The sequence below is a fragment of the Micromys minutus genome (assembly GCF_963924665.1).
Source record: "Micromys minutus genome assembly, chromosome: 19".
Classification (NCBI taxonomy): domain Eukaryota; kingdom Metazoa; phylum Chordata; class Mammalia; order Rodentia; family Muridae; genus Micromys; species Micromys minutus.
This window is the reverse complement of record NC_137954.1, coordinates 39,093,502-39,116,368: the sequence shown is the minus strand read 5'-3', so window position 1 is coordinate 39,116,368 and position 22,867 is coordinate 39,093,502. Positions and strand designations below refer to the sequence as shown.

The 22,867-nt window shown below is 50.4% G+C and overlaps 2 protein-coding genes across 2 annotated transcripts; one reads left to right on the top strand and one right to left on the bottom strand.

Moving 5' to 3' along the window:
- The first annotated feature begins 1,056 nt into the window (after positions 1-1,056).
- RAB17 (RAB17, member RAS oncogene family) lies at positions 1,057-13,007 on the top strand. Its single transcript, XM_080932974.1, has 6 exons — positions 1,057-1,145; positions 5,933-6,089; positions 9,964-10,115; positions 11,087-11,212; positions 12,154-12,247; positions 12,413-13,007. The coding sequence occupies exons 2-6, from the start codon at positions 5,936-5,938 to the stop codon at positions 12,526-12,528; spliced, it is 642 nt and encodes a 213-aa protein (XP_080789100.1). The 5' UTR covers positions 1,057-1,145; positions 5,933-5,935; the 3' UTR covers positions 12,529-13,007.
- A 4,058-nt stretch (positions 13,008-17,065) lies between these two features.
- PRLH (prolactin releasing hormone) lies at positions 17,066-17,972 on the bottom strand (the record flags this gene model as incomplete). The annotated part of the gene is made up of 2 exons (XM_080933259.1): positions 17,066-17,226; positions 17,876-17,972. The coding sequence occupies 2 exons, from the start codon at positions 17,970-17,972 to the stop codon at positions 17,066-17,068; spliced, it is 258 nt and encodes an 85-aa protein (XP_080789385.1).
- Positions 17,973-22,867: the final 4,895 nt, after the last annotated feature.

Here is a 22,867-nt window from a genome sequence, read left to right as displayed (position 1 = left end):
CTCTGAGGCTTGACCTCGCCTCAGAGTGCCCACCATACCATTGTCTATCTGTCCATGGAGTTAATAGCTCTTTATCAACCTCTTTGATGTCTTTCTTGACCCATACAGTCCACCTCAGTGTCCCTTTGAATTCTTGGAGACCTTTGAGTCACTGTATTGTAGCAGTACCTTTCCAGGATAAACAGAAGAGGCCACACCCACACATTTCTACCCACTACAAGGACAGAAGCGGATACCACACGTTGGATGCCAATCTAGATGCGGGGAATCAGGGTCCTGCTCAGAGACAGAGTAAGGTTCTTGGTCATCAAGGCCATGGGGGCACCCAGACATATGGACACCCAGACATATGGACAGGTGTGTGTCCTAGAGGACAGGGTAACTAGAAGGCCAGTGGCCTCTTCAGAGAAACAGGATCTTCTGGGAGTATTGGAAAACCTTTTGGGAATCCAAGACAGCTGCACCCCCACCCCCATTCATGGTGCTGGGTTCCCCATTGCCCTGTGCTTTGGGAACCCAAGCTAGTAATCCAGGTGAGTTCTGAGCACAGAGAGAACGCGCCAGGAAGCACCGATTTTCATCTTTCTTCAGCCTTGAGTTTCTCCTTCTGGGGATCCTCCGGCCCTACCCAGGCAATTACCCGCTCCAGGGCACACCCTCCCGGGCTCTGGCCCCTGGCCCTGCCCACCTGGCATGCCTCCCCAGACTGAAGCTGTTTACATAAAGTGTAACAGGGAAGTGAGCTCCTGTAACCAAAGCTGTTCCCTAAGCCCCCTGATGTTTTGAGGAGTGAAGAGACCTGGAAAGGGCTGACACTCTGGGCTGCAGCTAGGCGAGGTGAGGCGAGAACTGGAGTATGACTTCTAGCATACTTTGTCCCAGGTGATCACATGATCACGTGGGGACTTTGCACCGGAGTTTACGGGAAGAGGCCTGCTGAGCAGGCTGGGGCCTTGGCGGAGCAGGGGGCCTGCCCACTTCCTTTGCTGGGCTGCTGCTGGCTAATGTGCGTGGTTCCTTTCACCCTACCCCTGGCAGGACCCTGACCAGTCATTCAGCACCCAAGAGAAGCAGAGCCAGGGGAAGAAAGGGGAGCCAGTGGCCCTGTGGGATGATGGTCTGTGGAACTTTCTCAAAGTGAACAGGTGAGTCCTTTTTAAACTGTGCTATGGTGTGTGTGTGTGTGTGTGTGTGTGTGTGTGTGTGCTGTGAGGATGTGTGTGTGTGCATGGGTGCATGCTGTGAACATGTGTGGGTTGTGAGTGTGTGTGTGTGTGTGTGTGTGTGTGTGTGTGTGCTGTGAGGATCTGTATGTGTGGGTTATGAGTATGTGTGTGTGTGTGTGCTGTGAGGATGTGTGTGTGCATGGGTGCATGCTGTGAACATGTGTGGGTTGTGAGTGTGTGTGTGTGTGTGTGTGTGTGTGTGCTGTGAGCATGTGTGTGTGTGTGTGTATGTGTGTACATGCAGATGTGTGTCCCTGTGTTCTAAGGACCTGAATCAGAGGCAGAGCTGAAACAGCTTGAGTTTGTTCACAGTCAAGAGTGTTCTTGTTTGGGTCACAGGTCATATTCTGGGAAGAAAATTCCATTGTATTTTCCTTGCAGAAAGTTCCAGTTAAGGGTTTTGCACATAAGTGAGGGAGAGCACTTCTTCTAAGGGGGACTTTTCAAACGGCTGCAGAGGCTCAAGCAGTGGCAAAGGAGCCTGGCAGAGTTCTGATTCTCTTCTAATCTGCACCTTGGTTTTCCTCTTCTATCAAATGGCATGTTGTTCTGAAGTTCAGTGTTGGGAATGAACAGCTTGGAGGATCTGAGCGAGGAGGATGGGGTGCAGCCTCGGATGTTGTTTTTCTTAGGTGGAAGAGAGGCAGGCTTGTGGTTGCTGAAGAAGGACCAAGGATGGGAAGAGACTCCCAATCACAACCTGGCAGCCACTCCCTTCAGAAAGATCTAGACTCTAGAGGAGGGACAGGCACCACATTCCCCACTTTCTCTCCCAACAGAGGGTTCTGGCTGGCTGTTACTGGGAGCTTGAAACACGGTCACTCAAAAGTAATATGAGAACATCTTCTGTGGTTTTATCTATTACAGGGGAAAATAATTAATACCGAATCAGTATTAGGGAAATGAACCATCAAAGCAAGATAATTGTAGAAAGCCATGTGGGTACTGCATTTGATGTTAAGACCATTAGGGCAGAGTATATGATCACACTAAAGCTGAGGAATTCATTATTATTATTATTATTATTATTATTATTATTATTATTATTTTGTTATTGTTTTGAGATGGGTTCTTACTCTGGAGCCCAGAAAGGTTTGAAACTTATGGCAATCCCCTGCTTAAGCATCCCTAGTGTTTAAGGATTATAGGCTCACAACAACTCTTGGTGTTGTTTTGGAGGTGCATAGGCAGAGTTATATATCCTATGAGATATATCCTATCAGCAGCTGGACCACGCTAGTTCCTCGGGGGTCCCTACGAGCATAAAATCATCACGCTCCAGCCCTGAATTTCGTGTCTTGGCCTTGGAAAGCCGCCGGGCCTTTGGCGAGATGATGCCAGGCCTTAGACTGGCCGCTCAGCTTTAGCAGCCGTGTTTGTGCAGGAGCAGGCGGGCTCAGAGAACTTTCCCACTCTGTTTTTCTCTGGCGGGCCTTGGCTGCTGCACCCTTGACAGCTTTGTTTGGACCACATACAGGTTGGCCCCAGAGTGACCCGTGAAGGTCCTTCTGTGCCTGCCAGCAGCCCTGCCTCCCTTTCTGCAAGCACACTAGGCACACTTCCAACATGCATCAGGGTGTGACAGGCTTGGGAGCCCCCGGGGGCAGAAGGCGCATCAATCCAGTTAGAATCTGTGGAGCCGCTTCCGGGTTCATTCAGGAGAGAGCAAACACCTGCTGTTCCCTCGGTGGCTTCAGCCTCTGTGGCCAAGGCAAGCTCACTGAAGGAAATCCAGCTTCAGGGTGGTGGTGCCAGCCTAGTGAGAAAGCTGAGCCACTGATAATACAGGTATATTTATTTACATATAAAAGCTGAGGTCAGGCCTATTGACAGGGAATGAGGCTCCACAATGCCAGGGCTGTTGGTTGTTGGGGTTTGGGTACATGATGGAGGGGCTAGGGTGGCAGAGGTGACATTAGGCAGGAGACTACTGCTGAGGAGAGTTGCAGTGACTCTGGTGGTAGGGAGCAGAAGCGTTACTGAGGAGGGAACCCAGCCTGTTTGCTGTGGAGTTGATGGATGGCCCTTGACAGTGTCCTTCCTGGTCCCTATTGGGATTCTGAACTCTGGCTTGGCCTTAGGCTCAAAGGGTGGAGTTTCTGGGAGGAGGCTTCATATACCATTCCTGGAGGCCCTCTCCCCGCCCCCTCTCCACCCTTCAGTCAGTTGATTAACCCATTCATCCACTCATCCACCTACTGTCCACCTGCTGATTTACACACTCATCCACCTACTGTCCACCTGCTGATTTACACACTCATCCACCTACTGTCCACCTGCTGATTTACACACTCATCCACCTACTGTCCACCTGCTGATTTACACACTCACCCACTCACCTGCTCACTCCCCTCCATCTCTGCACCTATACATCCGTCCATCAGGTTTCCGAATATCACGCATCTACCCACACATAGCTTTATTCACTAGCCCAAGCATCCACCTGCTACACGCATCCATTCATTGCTTAGGTGTGCTGAGCAACTGCTGTGCACTATAGGCATTGTCGGCAGCCCCGAAGAAACGCAGGCAACCTTAGGAGTGGCTTTTGTCATTTGTATTTTAATTTATAGTCAATTAATTTTGTGTTGTTGCATGAACAGAGCTTTCAAAAGCTTGAAACAGACAACTTAGGGGGTTTTGTGCAATCAATGCATGGGAGAAACTCTAGAGGTCTCTCTGGGATGAGCTATGCTGTGCTGTTGGTCACTGTTGTGCTATTGGCCTGAGGAACCCTGGGGCCTTCTCTCCTGGACTCTAGCTATTTCTCTCTAGAGTGGCACCTTGGCGTTAGGCCTCCGGTGAGCTCTGGTGTCTATGCCGGGTTTTTCTGTCACTACAGTCTCAAGTGGTCTGTGTTACCGTTCCTGCGCATCTTCCCTATACCCCCTCTGCTCTTACTCAGCCTTTGCCCCATGTGGTGGGGGTAGGGAAAGGCTCTAACTGAGAGTCTAGCAGCCCATGATGAGGAATTCTCTTCCTAGATGTGGTCCAGATACTAAACACCAGGGATAACACTCCAGCCTCACCATTTTTCATTCCGTTCATGATACAACAGACCCAGGGGCTCCGATGACTGTGAACGTAAAAAAAGACAACCAGATATTATCTTACTTCTGTGGGGCGTGCACACCACACTCAAAAAAAATCTTGTCCTGTACGGTCTACATGAGATCAGATCTCAGTCCTGAACCACAACCCCATACAGAGCTCACGGGGATCTATGCAGCCGGGTCAGCGCAGGGAGATGAACAGCAATAGGTTGGGCCACATACAACCTGATGTCTTCACACATGGCTGTAAAGGAAGGGAGCACACGGATCTCTGTGAGTTTCTATCGGGAGCTTGGCAGTTCCTGTGGGAGGGACAGCTGGGCACACAGCCCTTGCTCCGGTGTGATGTGTGCCTGGAAGCTGCTGTCACTGACATGATGCAAGGTTTCCATGTTGTTCCTATAGAGCTGGACTCTCTGAGGTGTTAGAGACAACAGAAAGGACTGGGGTGTGCGAGGTCTTGGAGACCCAGATAATTTTTCTTCTCTCTTTTCTCTCTTCCTCCTCCCCTCTCTCCTCCCCCTCTCTCCTCCCCTTTCTCCTTCCTCTCCCCCTCCTCCCCCCTCCTTTTCCCTCCCCACCTTCCTCCCCTCCCCCTCCCCTCCCTTCTCCCCTCCCTCCTCCCCTCCCTCCTCCCCACTCTCCTCCCTCCTCCCCTCCCTCCTCCTCTTTCTTTTCTCCCCTTTCTTTCCCCTCCTTTTGTTTCCTGTTTTCTTATTTTCATTTTCTCCTCCTTGTTTGATGGAGTCTTACTGTGTAGACTCAAATGTGAGATCTTCCTGCCTCAGCTTGTGTCATGCTTTGACTGTAGGTGTGCCCCACACTCCTGGCCCTAGGAAGGTTACCCACCTCCCACTGCAGAGCAAAGTTTTAATTGGAAAACAGAGGGTTTGGGGAAAAAGGGACTGGCTGAGTCTTGAGAAGCCTTGGCTGATGTTGACAGGAAGAGAGTGTCACCGCTCTGGGTTCTGGAAGGTCTGGACTGTGATAAGGGTGGCTCTTGTTTTTAAAAATCCCTTTCTCATGGGGTGAGGGAATTTTCCTTGGGAACAATTCGAAAACACCAAGTTTGATCCAGGAACAACTGAGAGGTGCCCAGGTGCTTTTGACCTCTGTTGGATGCTTGCAATAAACAAGAAATTTGTAAGCAGTGAGAAGCAGAGCAGTGAATTAGGATAAAAAGCTGTATGATGCTGGTGAAGGCCATTGAAGAGAAGGCTCAGAGCTTCTTGTCATCCATTAGAGAGTTCCTTCTGTTTGTCCCAGTTTACAGATGGGGAACTAGGGCTGGGGTACAGAGGGGAGCAAGTATTGGGCAGGACCACTTGATTGGACCTCTGATCAACGGGTCTGCATTCTACTTAGGAAGCAGCGTGTGTGTGTGTGTGTGTGTGTGTGTGTGTGTGTGTTTGTGTGTGTGTGTGTGTGTGTATGTGTGTGTGTGTGTGTGTGCTATGTATATATATGATGTGTGTGTATGTGCTGTGTGTTTGTATGTGATGTGTATGTATGTGTGGTGTGTGTATATGGAAGTGTGTGTGGTATATGTGGTGTGTGTGTACATGTATGTGTGTGTATATGTGTGTTTTAGATTTGCTGAGGTGATTTGACCACAGGTTTTCCACCCACCTTTGTCTTTGTGGTTGTTTGCAGGCCATGGCACAGGCTGGTGGGTTGCCACAGGCCAGCACTTCTGGCCAGCCCTACGTGAGCAAGCTGGTTCTGCTTGGAAGCAGTTCTGTGGGCAAGACCAGCCTGGTCCTCCGGTACATGAAGCAGGAATTCAGCAACGTCTTGCCAACTGTGGGGTGTAAGTGGGGAGAGCCCTGGGAGGGGATGTGGAATGTGGTCCACCTCAGGATGACCCCTGCCTTGCAACCCAAGGCTGGATATGCCTGATTGTAGGGAGGAACTAGATGTCCATCGAGGGCAGGGAGGCACACTGTTCTGGAAATGCACATAAGCAACCTTTGCTGGGGTCAGGGGTCAGGGGTCAGGTTAGGGGTCAGGTTTCAGCTCAGCTGGCATTTGTGAGTGTGTAGACCCAGGAGCAGGGTGTCTGTTCCTAGAAGGCAGTATGGGGGACTGGCAGTGAGGTCCAGGATGCTATAAGGAAAGAGAAAGAAAACAATTGTCTGTGTGCTTGCCTATGTATGTATGCACGCATGTATGTATGTATATGTGTGTATGTATTTAAGTATGCATATATGTATGTGTGTATGTATGTATATGTGTGTATATGTATGTGTGCATGTATGTATGTAATATGCATGTATGTATATATGTATGTGTGTGCATGCATGTATGTATGTGTGTAAGTATGTATGTATGTGTGTATGCATGCATGTATGTATGTATGTATGTACATATGTATGTATTTGAGACAAGGGCTCAAATGTAGCTCAGGCTGGCCTGGAACCCTCCATTCTCATGTCTCTGCTTCCCTTATGCTGTCATGATGAGCCGGCGCTACACACATGGCATGTTTTAATTTAGAGCAAGGACAGATTAGAGAGCAACCCCTACCCCATGCCTGTCGTTTTTGTTATACCCGGTAGGCATATATAATGGATGCTCCTCTTGCTTCTGGACATCTCGCCTTGAATTTTCTTCCAATCTCAGAAGTGACATGAAGCTTTGTCCTCAGTGGACTTGAGACTTGGGTCTCTCCTTTCATATTCCATATTATATATCCATCCATTTTCCCACACAGCCCAGCCTCAGAAACTGCCAAGTGTGCAGACTGGTCTGGTGAGGGCAATAACGCCCTTCTCTCCAGGAAGGCCCAGTTCTGTGTTGTCTAAACATCTCGACCCTGGCTAATGGGTCATGTGTGCCCTGCCCTGTACCTCTGCTGGGATGGGAGAACTCAGCCATCATGTTTAAACTGGAAAAGAAAAACAAGGGAGAGCAAGATTGTATGCAGAGAAAGCAGACCTGAGCTTTCCACTGTTTCCCCCTCCCAGCTCTCCTGCTCTCTGTATGTACTGTGTGCACATATATGCATGGGTGCATGCCCACACAGATGGGCAATCACAGGAGGATGTCCCGTGTCCTGCTCTGTCCCTCTCTACCATATTCTCTTGAGAAAGGGTTTCTCTCACTGAACCCAGAGCTAGGCTTGCAGTAAGTGATCTCCCCAGCCCGTACCCACGATGCTGAGATTACAAGCAGCATGAGGTTATACCTTGTTTTTTATATGGGTGCTGGGAATTGAACTTGGGTCCTCATACCTATGCAGAAAGTGCTCTTACCGCTGAGTTATTTTCCCAGCCTGAGAGACATCTATCTATCAGAATATTCCTGGATGGCTCCAGAGTCAGAAGCATGATCCAAAGTGAGAGCGAACAGATCAGAGTGTAGGTTAAAAACCAGTATAGCTATGGCAGTGAGCCTAGAGGGGCGCAAAGAAGACAGAAAGAAGTAGAAGTTGGTCTGACAGACCTGGCACTATATGTGTTTTCTCATGAGGTTTTTACAACCACCATTAGGTCATGTTAAGCAGGAGAAAACTAAGCTATTCATTGGAGGTCTAAATGAGTTGTTAAGGCTCACAAAGCTGAGAGGGATCTATGTCCAAGGTCATCCCAGACCTTCACCTGCACAGAGATGCCGGCTGCATCAGGTGGCCAGTGCCCAGCAGTAGCTATGGGAACCGGGAGTCCTTTTTCCTGCATGAAGGCTGCTGCTTTATGTGAAAAGTGACTGAGTTAGACTCCAGGTTCATGCACTCTCAGCTTGTTTCCTCAGCCTGTGCCCGTGTCTCCCACGATGCTGCTCCAATTTATAGGGAGAATCCATACTTTCCCAGAAGGTCCTGTCCAAAGTGGATGGAAATGTGTCCCCAGAGATGACTGAGCCCTAAGTCACAGAGCCTGTAAATCACGATACCTTCTATGGAGATGAGGCCACTTTGGCCTTGGGCCTCCAAATTCTGTGGCCATCATCTTCAAGAGAAGGGGTGAGGGCTCAGGATTCCTGATGTTTGTCCCTATGATGAAACACTGGGACCAAAGCAACTTGGAGTGGGGAGGGGTTCACCTGGCTTACTGAAGGAACTCGGATAGGAACTGGAGGCAGGAGCCACGGAGGTGCTGCCCGCTGGCTTGCTCTCTGGCTCACCCAGGCTCCTGCACAGCGTTTCTGCTCAGTGCTGTTAAGCACTTAGCCATCTCTTCAGCCCCCTCCCCCCCCAGCTTACATTCTTAGTGGTCTCACAGTGGGCTGGGTCCTTCTGTATCAATCATTAATCAGAGCAATTCCTTATAAACACGGCCGCAGGGCGATCTGATCCGGACAGTGTCTCAATTGAGACTCTTTCAAATGACTCTAGGCTGTGTCAAGTTGACAGCTGAGGCTAACCAGATAAGGCCAGAGGCCAGACTGAGGTGGTGAGTCTATAGCTGAGGAACACCGAAGGTGGCTGGAGTCCCTGGAAGCTGGAGAGAGGTGGGTTCCCTCTCAGATCTCTAAGAAGGAACTGGCCTTGCCCACATCTTGACCTGGGGCTTCTGGTTCCCAGAACTGAAAGAGTGGACTTCCTGTTTTAAGGCACTCAGTGGTCGCCTGTTATTCGAGCCCTGAGCTACTGCTGCCCCTCCCTTGAGCTGGCAGTTTCATTTCATACATGGGTCTGTTTGCCAGAATCTTCCCCCAACTGGTTCCAAATCTACCCTGGGGTCTGTGTAGGGAAGTGGCTCCGGGTGAAGCCCTTGCTCTCTGCTGACCCTTAATGTCCTGGGCTCCCTGACTCTCCCTGGCTTTTAGTGCCCTATTAGCTCACACACTTGAAATAGAAGCCGTTGGTACCATAAAATAACCATTTTAAAATCACATCCGGGCAGGGAGATGCACCATCAGTTAAGAACACGTACCCCTCGTCCAGAAGACCCACATTCGACAGCTCATCTCCATCTGTCACTCCGGCTCCAGAGGGCTCAGTGTTCTCTTCTCCACAGACAACACTGCACAAACGTGCCCACACCCACCCCACACCATACGTATAGTTACAAATTAAGATTAAGGAAAACTATCCTCAGAGTAAAGGCGGACCGTGCGGAGGGTGTGGAGTCAGCAGTCTTTGTGATTTGGTTAAGGGGGTGCCTGAATGAGGAAGGGAACCCCCTAGGGGTGTGCAGAGCATTCAGGGGAAGGTGGGAACACTGCAGGTGCTCCCACCGTGGACACGTGCAGAACCGAATGACTCGGGAGGGATTTCTAGGTGCTGATGGGGGGGACAGAATTAGAGGAGTGAGCAGGGGAAGGATCTGAGAAGGGTGGCTTCCGGTGGCTTCCGGTGGCTTCAGAGTGGGACAGGTGGCTGAGTGGTCGGTGCACCAGAGGGACAGAGGCACGAGAATCCTCAGAGTTCAATGGCATTAGGGGACACTGTAGAGACGCAACAGAGCATTCATTTCTGGAGGTCCATCCCATGCCATTCTTGACTTGGGGTCTTATACTTCATCCTGAGAGTTTAGCGTCACCCCAAGGAGAAACCTCTAAGGGACACTAAGGGACACAAAGCAGATTGCCAGCTGCACTTTGCTTTACGGCCTGGAACAGCCTTTGTCAGCCTGTGCTTAGCTGTCTGTCAGCGTGCTGCTGAGCATAGACCGGGTGACACACCAGGAGCCACAGATGACCACCTTATCCTGAGCAGACGCTCCCTCGTGCCCTTATTTCAGGTGCCTTCTTCACAAAGGTGGTGGACGTGGGCTCCTCGTCTCTGAAGCTTGAGATCTGGGACACGGCCGGCCAGGAGAAATACCACAGCGTCTGTCACCTCTATTTCCGGGGTGCTAATGCTGCACTCCTGGTTTATGACGTCACTAGGAAGGTAGGACCACTTCCCACCTCCTTCCCTAGGCAACTATATGTTTACTGCCTTCTTATAGGGTCAATGGTAAGGAAACAGGACCGGAGCCTTGGTTTAAGTAACTACTACATCAACCGAAGGGGCCAGCGAGCCCAGGCTGCTCACCTCATTCAGAGAGTCCTCCTGACCACCCTCACACCCAAAGCCGGGCTGTTTTTCTGCAATCTCCTGGTACCCTCCTTACACCCACACCACCATCACCGATGGTTCTACTGTGCTGCTGAGACGGCAAGGGAGCTGTTTCAAAGCCAGCCTACCTCTGCAGGCCATCCAGTGTGTGTCACCAGGGGTTGCAGAACACAGAGCATGCATAGAATTGATACAGAAGGATTAGACTCACGTGACCAAGTGTGACCAACCTGGTCTAGGACAGGATTTTCTTGCTGCCCTAGGAAAGTGGGGACTAGTCATATTGGGTAGGAGGCAGGAAGGTTTAGTAGGTACAAGAGGCCTAGGGGTGGGTCCCAGATAAAAGATTGCCGTAAATCCAGAAAGCATGTGTTGGGCACAGGTCCGGGAGTGTGGAGAGATGGGACTCCATATCAGCCTTGATGTCAGGGGTCAGTAGACAGGTGCCAAAGGACACAGGTTCAATTTCCTCATCTGGCCAATGAGGAGCTACAGTTAGGAACTGGGTTTGGGGAGATAGCAGTTCTTTCAAATTCTCCTGACAAAATGGTGTCCAGACTGGAGTTCTCGACGCCAAATTCCCTGTGACATCAATGTCTCTGACTCTCTGGTGTGCTGTCTAACTGCATATCCCTCTCTTAGCAGGGCCAGCCCATCCTGGATGCCCTCTCAGGGGACCAGAGTAGCCCCTTGGCATTGCATTCTGGAACAAGGTCTTGATGTGACTATGGACCCACAAGGGAGCTTTGCTCTTCTGGTTCAGCAAGGAGAACCCCAGCATGGTTTCCATTCTGTCTCTTTAGGATTCCTTTCACAAGGCCCAGCAGTGGCTGGAGGACCTGGAGAAGGAGTTCCAGCCAGGAGAGGTGGTGGTGATGCTGGTCGGCAGCAAAACGGATCTCAGCGAGGAGCGGGAAGTGACCTTCCAGGTACCATGTGGTGGCAGGCAGGAGGGAGTCCTCGTCTCTGTGGACTTGAGGGCTTTTGAGACTTTACACACACACACACACACACACACACACACACACACAGACACACACACAGAGAGACACATACACAAACACACTCATACACACACACTCATACACACACACTTACACACACACTCATACACACACACTCATACACACACACACTCATACACACACACTCATACACACACACTCATACACACACACACACTCATACACACACACATACACACACACTCATACACACACACACTCACACACACACACTCTTACACACACACTCATACACACACACTCATACATATGCACACACTCATACACACACACACAACATACACCCCTGTGCCTCAAGTACTCACATACCTACCTACATACTCACCCTTGCATGTACACCCATGATGATCCCTCTACCTACATATAAGCCTGTGCTTCATAAACACACATGTTCACACACATGCACAGAGTCATTCATTCTTCAAGAGAATACATTCATGAACACGAACATGAGCCTCCAAAGTCACACATGTTAATATCTCCCCACGCAAACCTGCATGCACATGTACTTGTGTGTGTAGAAATGCACAAAGATTCCATCTTAGATCCTCTTCTGGCCAGAGTTTCATGTACATACATGAATGTATGTACACACATATACAGAGGGTGTGTGTATATCAGGTGGTCTGTGTGAAGAATGTGTGCACATACATATGATCCACCACAACTAGTCTTTTTTCTATTGTTTTGAGGCAGGGTCTTATGTGTCCAAGGCTGGCCTTGAACTCACAATCCTCCCGCCCCAGCTCCTGAGTGCTGGGATCACAGGTGTAATCCAGTTTCTTGTGAGTCAACCATGTGCCTTTGGAGGGACTCTCATTAAATACACTGACCTTTTCCTTCAGGAAGGAAAAGAGTTTGCGGAGAGCAAAGGCCTGCTGTTCATGGAAACCTCTGCCAAACTGAACTACCAGGTATCTGAGATCTTCAACACTGTTGGTGAGTTATGGTCCTCCACAACAGTATGGGAGCTAGCTGCTATGCCTCCTCCTTTGGTCTTTTCTTTGGGGCCGGGAGGGGCATGGGGAAGAAGAATAGGGAGTGCTTGGGTTAGGGTTCTGGGTGATGTGATTCCCTCTCCAGTAAACCCAATGTTTTCCAAAGCCCAGGAGCTACTGCAGAGAGCAGGAGACAGGGGGAGCAGCAGCCCACAGGAAGGTGAGGCTGTGGTTTTGGACCAGGGACCTACGACAGCCAAGCAGCGCCAGTGTTGTTCATGATAGCCGCTGTCACTTCAGGAGAGCGGGTGGAGGACATCTCAGCCTGTGCTCCAGAGGGTCCCCAAGCTACATCTTTATAAGACTGCTGGCTCTTCGTCTATTCATATTCTCTGTCGAAGATGGCTATGTGCGAGCAACGGAGGCCACCAGAAACTGCTTTCCTTTGTAATAACTGCTTGCCAGGCTGATGGGAACTGTCTCAGGGAGGACCCAATGTCAAATGGCTCCCAGAAGACTGTCAGCCCTACCTTACCAGATACCCAGATACTTACATGGATGCTCTGAGCCAAGCACGCCTTTCAGCTTTCTTACAACCATTGCAGAAGAGTTAAATGAAACCGAGAAGCATGGAGTGGAAAGTCTTTGATGCATGGGATGGGACGACAGATGCTTCATCCTGGGGCAGCTGGTCCATAACTGGGCCATGTTTGTTTTGGGAACTTTCTGGGGAAGAGAAAGGACATCAATGAAAGGAAAAATGCAGAGATGAGCCAAAGGAAAAAACGAACCCAAGGTGCTAAGTCTTAGTGAAGTGAAACTGGAGAGACAGTCTGGCAGAGTGGCTGGGATGAACAACATGTTGTCTCGTGTCCTTCTCTTCAGATATTAAACGTTTTGACAATCTGACTACTTCATGAGGCTACACTAGGACCCATGGCCTGACAGGTCACACTGTTCAATCTTTCTGCATGCATTCTAGATGGGCTTGTGGGTGTTAAACACGGTGAGGATTCATGGGGTGAATGTAACACGGATGGGCACAGGTGTTGGTCTGGGTGGACAGTCTCTTCTGATGGTGATTGTGTGAGTTTTTATCTTTGTAGAGAAACCCAGGTCCTTGTCCAGGGAGAAAAGCCCCAGAGGACATGTTCCTGTTGGGTCTTCTCTCTTGACACTTGCTAGGCCAAGATGCGACCATTTAGGGGACAAAGCTGGTTTTTTGTTTTTTTGTTTTTTTTTTTTTTTGTTGTTGTTTTTAATCCTTGGTTCTGGGAGTGCGATTGGCTGTTGAGTCTAAATAATGAGACATTGTTGTTAGGTGTGATGATTTAGTAGGCCTGTAGGCCTCTAATCCCAACACATACAAAGCTGTTGCAGGAGAATGGCAGGCTTATTCTGGGCTGCACAGTGAGAAAACAAGCAAGCAAGCAAGCAAACAGACTAAACAAACACCAAAACTAACAGAATAAAACAAACCCTAAAGGACACCACAAATTGGAACCTTGTTATCTCAACAAGGAAGGTGGCCTCACCGTGCCCACTGTAAAGTTCAAATGAACAAACATGAAATTCCTTTACTCCAACCTCTCAGCCAAATGTAGTCAGGCTGGCCAAGAGCTTGTCTGTGCCTAGGGTGTGACTTCTGCTCTCTTTGGCTTTGCTTGGACAGGACCACACCAGCTGTGTCCCTTCGAGTTCATGTGGGGCTCAGACCAGGGACTGGAGGGAGCTTTCTGGCCCCACTGTACTTCTAGAGGTGCGTCAGTTCTGGGCCTGGAAACAATAGTGAGTTTCTGGTACTGATGTAGCCCTGACCTGACCCGAAGGAGGCCCCGTAACCACTGGACAGATGTGAGCCAATACTGAAAGGCCTGTTCATCAGCATCAGTGGGGAGATGTCAAGGGCTGCTTGGGAGGTTTTCACTCACTCTTTCATGATCTATTCCTAGGGAGACTTGTTGATGTTGGGCAACTGCTTTTTTGACAGCTAGGGAAGATAGATAGTAGCTACCTGATGACTTTCTCGCATGTGAAACAGGAGGAACGAATATTCTGGCATCCCAGGCTGTCCTCATCATTCCCAAGGGGCTGGAAAAGAAAGGTAGGCAAGCCCACCCTAGAACTGATGAGAAGACAGGTTACATATAACCACTAGGTGGCGATCCAGTATCACTTTTTAGACAAATCCTTCTGTTGGGTCCTGGGTGCCTAGAGACTCAGGTGCATGTCTTAAGGGCAAAGTCACTGCTTTGAGGGAGTAGGGAGACACCAAGAAGATTTGCAGGTGCCTGTCTGTCTGGTGGCTAAGCTCTCCTCTATCTTGACTGATTAGTATCGCTACCTTTGACACACTCCAGCAAAAAGCCCAAGACTGGATGGATCTGGTACCATTCAGGTTCACCAGACAGGTGAAACTCAGTTGCTTCCTAGGATCACACTGAAGAACTATCCTACAGTTGAGAGGCAGGGCCCTGAGCTCAAGGTCAAGGTGAACATGTCAAGGTGGGACCCAGGACTCCGTTAGAGGACCCAGGACATTTAGACAGTGGAACACAATGTCCAGCTAAGGCCCAGGTCATTTTCTATGACAGGAAGTACAGGAGCAGAACCAGGCACACTAGCAGGTGGGATAATCAGCACGAATCATTTGAAAGAACAGCCCAGTGGGTGCTTCGGAAGGTCAGTGTTATGATAGAAAGCAATGAGATTGGGGACGGAGAAAAAAATACACACATACACACATAAACGTGTGCACACACACCATACATACCAGCACATGCACACACATGCATGTGCACACACACATACCACACACACCAGCACATGCACATACATGTACTCACACACACGGGGGTGGGGTGGAGAGAGAGAGAGAGAGAGAGAGAGAGAGAGAGAGAGAGAGAGAGAGAAAGCGGGGGGGGGGGGGGTGGAGAGAATATAGAATTACCAACTTTTCCAGGTTTAAATTGTCTTATTTTTGGGAGAAAGATGCTAAACTCTTTGGGGCAATGTCTTGGTGTCTGCAGCTTGCTGCCAAGGGCAGGTTGACAAGTATAGGGAATGGGAAGCCGGCAGACAGGATGGCTGAGCCCATGAAGGTTGAGATAGTCCTTACAATGTCTTGTGAAATCTTCGGTATGTTTTAAAGCTGTTCCAGGACTGTGGGAGAGATGAGCATGTTTTCATTCATCTTTCTGGATGAGGAGATGGTTTGTTTCTGGAGAACAGCTGTGGGCAGATGGCCCCCAAGGATGGAAGCTATTACCACCGCCGGAAGAGCAGCTGCTAGTGCCTGCAGGGAACCCTCAACATGATCCCGCCTGTTGATGTTCCTGTATGGGAGGAGGGGTGGGAGGGTCATTAGACCTTCGTCTGAGATCTCAGCCGACCCCTCCTCGTGCTCCTCACTCCTGCTGCATGTCACCACCTCAGGTAAAAGCGGCTTGAGACGTGCTAGAGGATTCAGGGAGTGGAAAGGACTGAAAGGGAGTCAGTATGTCACAACACTCACAGCCGCCTGTGACAACAGTCATGGCAGCCTGCCAGATGACCCTCCAGCTGAGAACCGCCTTGATGTGTGGGTAGGATGGCACCTTGTGAGCTGGGAAGAGGCCAGCTCATGCTTCTGTGCTGGTAGGTGAGGCTGCTGGCAGCCACCCGCCCTCTTCCGTGCAGTGAATCTCAGCTGCCCCAACTTCCCATGGAGTCTCCCTAAGCTCCTGTCTGACTTTCCCCCCTTTTCTGAGGGCACCAGCTGTGGTATGCTGCCATTCACCTTAATCTGACTCAAGCACCCAGATAGGGTAGCCATGGGCCCCGACTCCAAAGCAGCTTTGTTTGATGGAAGGCATGGAGACACCCCATCAAAGAGATGGGGCATCAAAGAGATTGGGGCCAAGTCTCTCTGGGATTCTACTCTGAGCCGGAGGAGGTTAACATGATCATGTGTGTTGGTGACTGCTAGGCTTCTGTAAGGGACAAGGAATGGGGTGTGCTCAGGGTGGTGAGGGACACCATGTTGTCACTGAACCGGTGGAACCAAGTTATGTATTTGCCCAGACAGCAGACACAGTACCGGATGTGAACCAAATGGACACCACAGGTCCTGGCAATGACATTTAGTAGCTTTAGACACTGTAGTGACTGTTCTTTGTCCTGGGTGCTGGGAACAGAGCCCTGGGGGCAGGGCTCTGAAGACCATCTCGGTAGCTTCTAATTTTTGCAGCAAACCCCCAAACAGCTCTAAACATTGATCTTGAAAATGCCAAGAAAAGGACATGGGTCATGTGAACGGCATTATGCAGCCTTTCTCTGGGACCAAGTATCTTAGTGTAGTGAGTGGTGGCCCTGGCTTTATGCAGTGTGCAAGTACGTATGTATGAGTATGTATGTATTCAGAGTACGTTGAGTATATATGTGTTGAGGGTACATTGGATGGTTGTGGGAAAAAGCGACCAAGGAAAGGGCTTCTCATTTCTAGGCAGTGGCGTGGTTTTGGGGATCAGGAATTTACAGGAACACTGAATTAACATCCCTTCCCCCAGTGCCCGGTCTTAAGGGACCAGGCCAACCTCTGCCTGGCCTGGTAATGAGCCATCTCATTTGTCAGCCTCTTCTTTCCAAAGAGGTTACTGGGTTCTGAGCTTCTTTCACGGTTAGCCTCCCTAGAGAGAAAGCATCTTCCGGTTAACACGCAGTTACAGGTGCAGAGTAAACAAAGCCGGCACTTTTATTAGATCAGAGGGAAAACAGCGGAGAGGGAGGGTGGAGGAGGCTCTGCTGGAGACAGGGAGGGTGGGCTTGGGCTCGGCAGCTGTTATCCATGCTGAGAGAACTTGGCACTTCCATCCAGTGGGAGGCAGCTTAGCCGGCACCGCAGGCCCTGTCCAGTGACATCCCTCAGGGCTGCCCTCCTGCCGAAGCGGCCCACTGGCCTGATCCCACGGCCCGTGTACCAGGCAGGATTGATGTCAGGGGCTGGAAATGAAAGAGCAGAGCAGTGTATGGGACGCTTGGCACACAGCTGCAGTGTTCCCCACGTAGAGTCCCTAAGCTGACAGGAACCTGGGCACCCGACCATATTGGCACTCACTCTGATGAGACTGGCCAGGCCGTATCTGGGAAGTGGCGTGACTTCAAGAAATGAATTTAGATGTGTATCTGGACTGGCATTCTCTTCCTGTCCAACCCTCACCCCCCAAATTCTTAAGGGACCTGGCCGAGTTGGGTAGGGGGATGGTGAGGACAGGGGACAGGACTATTCTGGGAAGAGACTCATCTAACAGGATCAACCTCCTTGACTGCATGGCAAGGCAGCTTTTGCTTAGGTCGCAGTGGTTCTCAACCTGTGGGTTGTGATCCTTTTGGAGGTTGCATATCAGACATCCTGCATTTCAGGTATTAACAGTAGCAACATGACAGCCATGAGAATAGCAACAAAATAATTTTATGACCGGGGGTCACCACCACACGAGTATCTGTATTAAAAGGTCGCAGCATTAGGAAGGTTGGGAACCACTGGCTTAGGAGACGGCTAAACCCCTTTCAAGTGCTGGACACTCAGGCATCTGGGAAGCATATGCCGGGAAGAATGGCAGGGGCCGTCCTCCATAAGCCAGGGACTCACTGCGTGTCTCCATGGAGTGCTGGTGGGCTCGGCTGGAAGCTCCCGGGAGGACTAAGCCTAGCAGCAGCAAGCACAGAAACCACAGCTTCAGTACCATGCTCTGGCTTCCTGGACGATGCCCTGGAGGTCGGATCCCACAGGGATGGTGCAGCCTGCGGGTAGAGGTGCAAGGGTAAGTTGTATGTACAAAGCCGGGAGGGACCCTCGGTTGTTTGTGCAGATGTACATGTGTGCATGGCGCGTGTCTGTGCCTATGAGGTGTGCAAATGCATCTGTTTAGTGCACATGGCTACAATTATCAGGGGAGATGTGTGAGCTGTGCACAGGTGTTGGGACATTCTTGGGCCTGCCTGTCCATCTGTGTCAGGAGCTGGGAAGGTAGACACCCAGGTCTTAGTGGGAAGCAGATTTATGGGTTGCCCTGTGGTCAGCAGAGGTGGAGAACACTTTGCTCAACCATCCTCAGTTGTAGCTAGAGGTTGGGGAGTACTGGGAGCTCAGTGCTCAGTCCTTCACCACACTTTGGGTGGGGTCTCCTGACACTGAGAGCCAGGCAGGCAATGGAGGACACTTAGCATCTCCCCGCCCCCCAGTGTCCCTAGTGAGCTCACTCCTCAGAGCTCCTCCTATAACCAGGGACTTTAGACCTACTTTTCGGAGACTCCAGAGCTCCTGCCTCTTCTCACAGAGTTATGTCCTTGAATAACAAGAGAGGGCTGCTGCTGCTGTGTATGGGAAGTGGTACCCTGCTGAGGGAGAGTGCTACCACATAGCATCCATCTGTGATACTTCCTGCAGGAGACCCTTCTCTCCTCCTTCCTACCTGTGACATCTCAGGTCCTATCAGAAGATGCTCAAGGAAGACCCCCCGAGCTGACTTTGACCCTCCAGCTCCCCGTTGTCCACTCAGAGCTCTTTAAAATGTCTACCCCCTCCTCCTACAGTCCTTCTGGGATGTCCCACACAGCGCAGGGGGACCCCAACTAGGGGAAATGGAGGTGCCACCATGAATCATTGTAAAGACTGCACCCACAGGCTAGGCGATGGGTACCCAGAATGCCAGCCAACCCTGACTCCTGAGCCCTGGGTAACCACGCTCTGGAGTGCTGCAGACCTGTCTGCCCAGGGTGCCTTCTGGGCTCTGCTTGAGAAGGTCTCTCACTGAGCGGCACTTTCACCTGCCCTCCATCATGGGCAGCCTTTGAGTGTCAGAGACCCCAGGAGGGCGTGTGGCTCTAGACCACAGGTAGCTCTCTCTGCTTGTCCTGCTCAGTGCCCACACCTGGCTGCCCAGTAAGGCTAGTAGAGAAAACACTTGGAGAGGAGCTGGAAGTCACAGCCACACCACCCCTCTCCGGCGAGTTACTCACCCCCTGTCCCTTGAGTGCGGTGATAAGGCTGCCTGGGCGTGAGGTGAGGCCTGTCTGGCTGCTCACCTTTTATAGGCCAACAAGGAGGCAAAGGACACCCCCCTGTCCCCTCCTTTGGCGTCTTTGCTTATAGCCTGCGGTTCCCACTGTGCCTCTTCTCTCAAGACACTACGTCTTTTCTTCTTCCCTTTCCTTTATCTTTACCTTTTTATTTATTTATTTTTTTAAAAAGCCTCTCATCAGTGGTGTGATTTGTTCCTTCCTGAATCATATAATTTCATTTGGGCCAAGTGGCTTTAAAACACATTAACCTCCCCTCTTCATGCTCGCCTTTGGGCAGACTCCACAGTGACGCGTCCACCCGTCCTCTCAATGAGAATGTGGCCATCAAACTGGAATGTGGCTTCTTTTGGATACTCGCTGCCCCCCCCCCCCCACTTTTCTGCCTCACTTGAGCCACAACTTCCTGGAATGGTGACCAGGAAGTCCACTGAATGCAGGTGGGTGCTCTCTTCTCTGGCTGTCTCCTGAGCTTGCTCATTCACCTGTGCAGCCTCTAGACACGTTTCCTCTAGTTCATCCAACTCTGTGACTTAGAACACACCAGGTTTGTTGATACAAAACAAACAGAAGCCTAGCGTTGTGGTCCATGACTGTAACCCCAGCATTCTGGGAAGTGAAGCAGGAGGATGGCTGTGAGTTCAAGACCCCAGCTGTCTCAACCAAACCAAACCAAACAACAACAAAAATGAAAACAGGGAGTGGAACTTGGCGACGTCAGTCCATAACCCTGGTGCTGAGGTAGAGAGAGAACAGAGGCGTGGAAGATCTTTGAGGCTCATTGGCCGGTCTGCTTGGCCAAATGACCAACCAGGTTCAGTGACTCAAAAGAAGGAAGTGGAGGGATGACTGAGGAAGACGCCACATTAATCTCTGGTTGCTATGTACAAGTGGACAGGGTCCCCTTATACATGTGTGTACACCTTACCCCATATATTCATACACGGACACACACTCTCTCTCTCTCTCTCTCTCTCTCTCTCTTTCTCTTTTAAAAGGGAAGTCTATTATGCAGTAAAGACAATTTACATGTAATGAGAAAAAAAAATAAGTGCACACAAAAACAGACAGAGGAGTCCAGATCATGTGAAAAGGCATTTTGGGTGTTTACGTCTGGGGAGTTCTCGGTGCCTTCTGGGTAGACTCATCCTGCTCAAATGTGTTGAGCCTCATTCTTTAACCGCCATCTCTCGGAAGTGTTAAAATATCTGTAGGTCTGTGCTGTTGAAAACGTCTATTCTGCCATTTAACTAGCCCTGTCGTCACCACGTCAATAGTTACAGATTATATGAAATATCATTTACATGTAATAGAACATGCTTGAAGGAACTGTAGACAAGAAGAGACAAAGCAAGTGTCTCCCCGGGGAATCACCATTTCCTGACCAGCACCAGACTTGTAGGAAAAGCTTCAGGCTGCTACTTCACCCTTTGGATGCTTGGTCAATGCAACATCTGAGTTCTCAAGGCATGGGTGCCTCCTCCTTGGAAGAGGGCTCTGGCCAGTGGGCTTCTTGGGAGATTTGATAGGAGGTGGGTATAGTAAGAAACATTAGGAAGAGGAGGGCATAGCCTGAAGACTAGGGTCAAGAGAAGTCTTAAACTTTTGCCTGGTGTCTTGGTTCCATCTGTGGCTAGCTTGGGCATTAGCAATGGTGGAAGCCAGGTCTCCTATCTTGGTGAGAACTGACTCAGTGTGACACACTTGTGTCTTGTGGGAAATTCCCCTGGATGTGTGTGCTCAGTTCTAGGGCCCATGGGGACTGCTGTGAGACTTTGGGAGCTGGAGTGGGTATCCAGAACATCATTGTGGGTCTAGGTCTGTCTGTCTGTCTCTGTCCCTCTCTGTCTCTGTCTCTTTGTCTCTCTCTCTGTGTGTGTGTGTGTGCGCGTGTGCGCGCGCGTGCGCGTGCACGAGTGTGTGTATAGAATCATAAGTCCTTTTAGCAAAATAGCTTTATCTTAGTATGCACATATTGTCCCTTTGAGGGCTCAAGTCAGGCAGAGTGGGAGGCAGCACAAGGGTCTTGGTCTCAGCCTAGTCTCCTTACCACATATTTGATGACACCAGGCAAAGGGTCTGCAGACCCAAGGACCATTTTGGATAGCTGATAGACAGAGTTGTTTCAAAGGCAGGTGGCAAAATGCAGGCGAGGTGTGGCCTGGGCTGCTCTTGGAGTGCCCCCACAGAGCCGCAGGCATCACCTGGGTACCTCAGAGCTGAGGAGTGGGTTACATGGAGGGTTTAACCATAGGTCAGGGAGCCCTTTCCCATTTCCCATTAGTGGGCCACAGAGCTCAGGGCCGGAGAACCAGCTTTGGGCACAGAAAAGGGATTTCTCATCTGGCATAGGACTGTTCTGGGTGGGCAGGATGGGGGAAGCACATGGCTCTAAGTAACCGCCCCCTGGGTCCTAAGATAGTAAACTGTGGCCTTCAGAATGACCTAATCACAGAGCTGTGGCTGAAGAGATCATGACCATGGTGCATTGTGGCATTCTGAACAGCTGACAGACAAACTGGGGAGCAGGGTCATGCAGGAAGGCAGAGGCTGTGAGGGTGTTTCCCATCCCCATCACCTGAACCCTCTGGAGCTGGATTGCTCGTGTCCCTGGGCTGCAGGAGAAAGCTCTGTCTTTTTCCCAACACTCCTACCTAAATGGGCTTCTGCTCCTTGCAGTGAAGGAAGCCCCATTAACAGGACTCCCTGTCCAATGCCCACCCCATGGTCTTCCTTGGGTTTTCAGCAAGGAGGAGAGCCTGCTGTTTGGGGAAGGGTGCACTGCAAAGTTTCGAGGTCTTTGAACTCTCATCCTCTGTAGTGGGTCAGACAGTATCTTCCCAGTTCACACCCATCTAGAACCCAGGAAAGAGTCACCTCTCCTGGACGGAAACAGGGCCTTTGCAAGTATATTGACTGAGGCAGGCATACTGGGTAAAGGTGGCCCTACACACAGCAAACGAGGGCAGCTGTTCAGAGATGTACACAGCAAGGCAACATGAAGGTGCATATGGAGACCGCAATGACAGTGCCTGAAGCCAAGAACCCAGAAGCAGGCAGAGGTACCCACCCCTCAGAACTGCAGACCCCACCGGCCCCTTGATTGGACTTTTGTTTCTTGAAATGCAAAAACACTGGGGTGGGGGGAGCAACTACAAAAGCATCTCCTCCAGGAGGACCTAATTGAGGACCGTCTGAGAGACCGAGGATTGCTGGTACAGACAATGGCAGCCAATCAGGAACTGCTGTTTAGAAAAGATGCTTTTTTGGATCCAACAGGGCATGGGGTGGAGGGTATTAAAGGAGCTTGCTGCCCAGAAGAACTTGCTGTGGTCTTTTTTCACCTGCTCCCAGAGCCTGTGATGAGCCTGTGTTGTCTCTCCGCCACCTCACCTCCGTCAGTCAGCAAGTAGTCTTCCTACATTAGCTTGTTTTGCAGGACTCTGTCAGAAGGAAACAAACGTGGGGCCCCTGAAAGGCGCATCTCTGAATGAGTGAGAGGGTTCTTTCTTCCTGGAGTTTATTCTCAGAAGACACTAGGATGTTTGCGGTTCTGGCCTGT

Coding starts and splice junctions, on each gene's coding strand:
- RAB17 (XM_080932974.1), top strand. CDS start 5,936: ATGGCACAGGCTGGTGGGTTGCCACAGGCCAGCACTTCTGGCCAGCCC. Junction 10,116..11,086: donor TTTATGACGTCACTAGGAAG/GTAGGACCACTT, acceptor CTGTCTCTTTAG/GATTCCTTTCACAAGGCCCA. Junction 11,213..12,153: donor AGCGGGAAGTGACCTTCCAG/GTACCATGTGGT, acceptor CTTTTCCTTCAG/GAAGGAAAAGAGTTTGCGGA.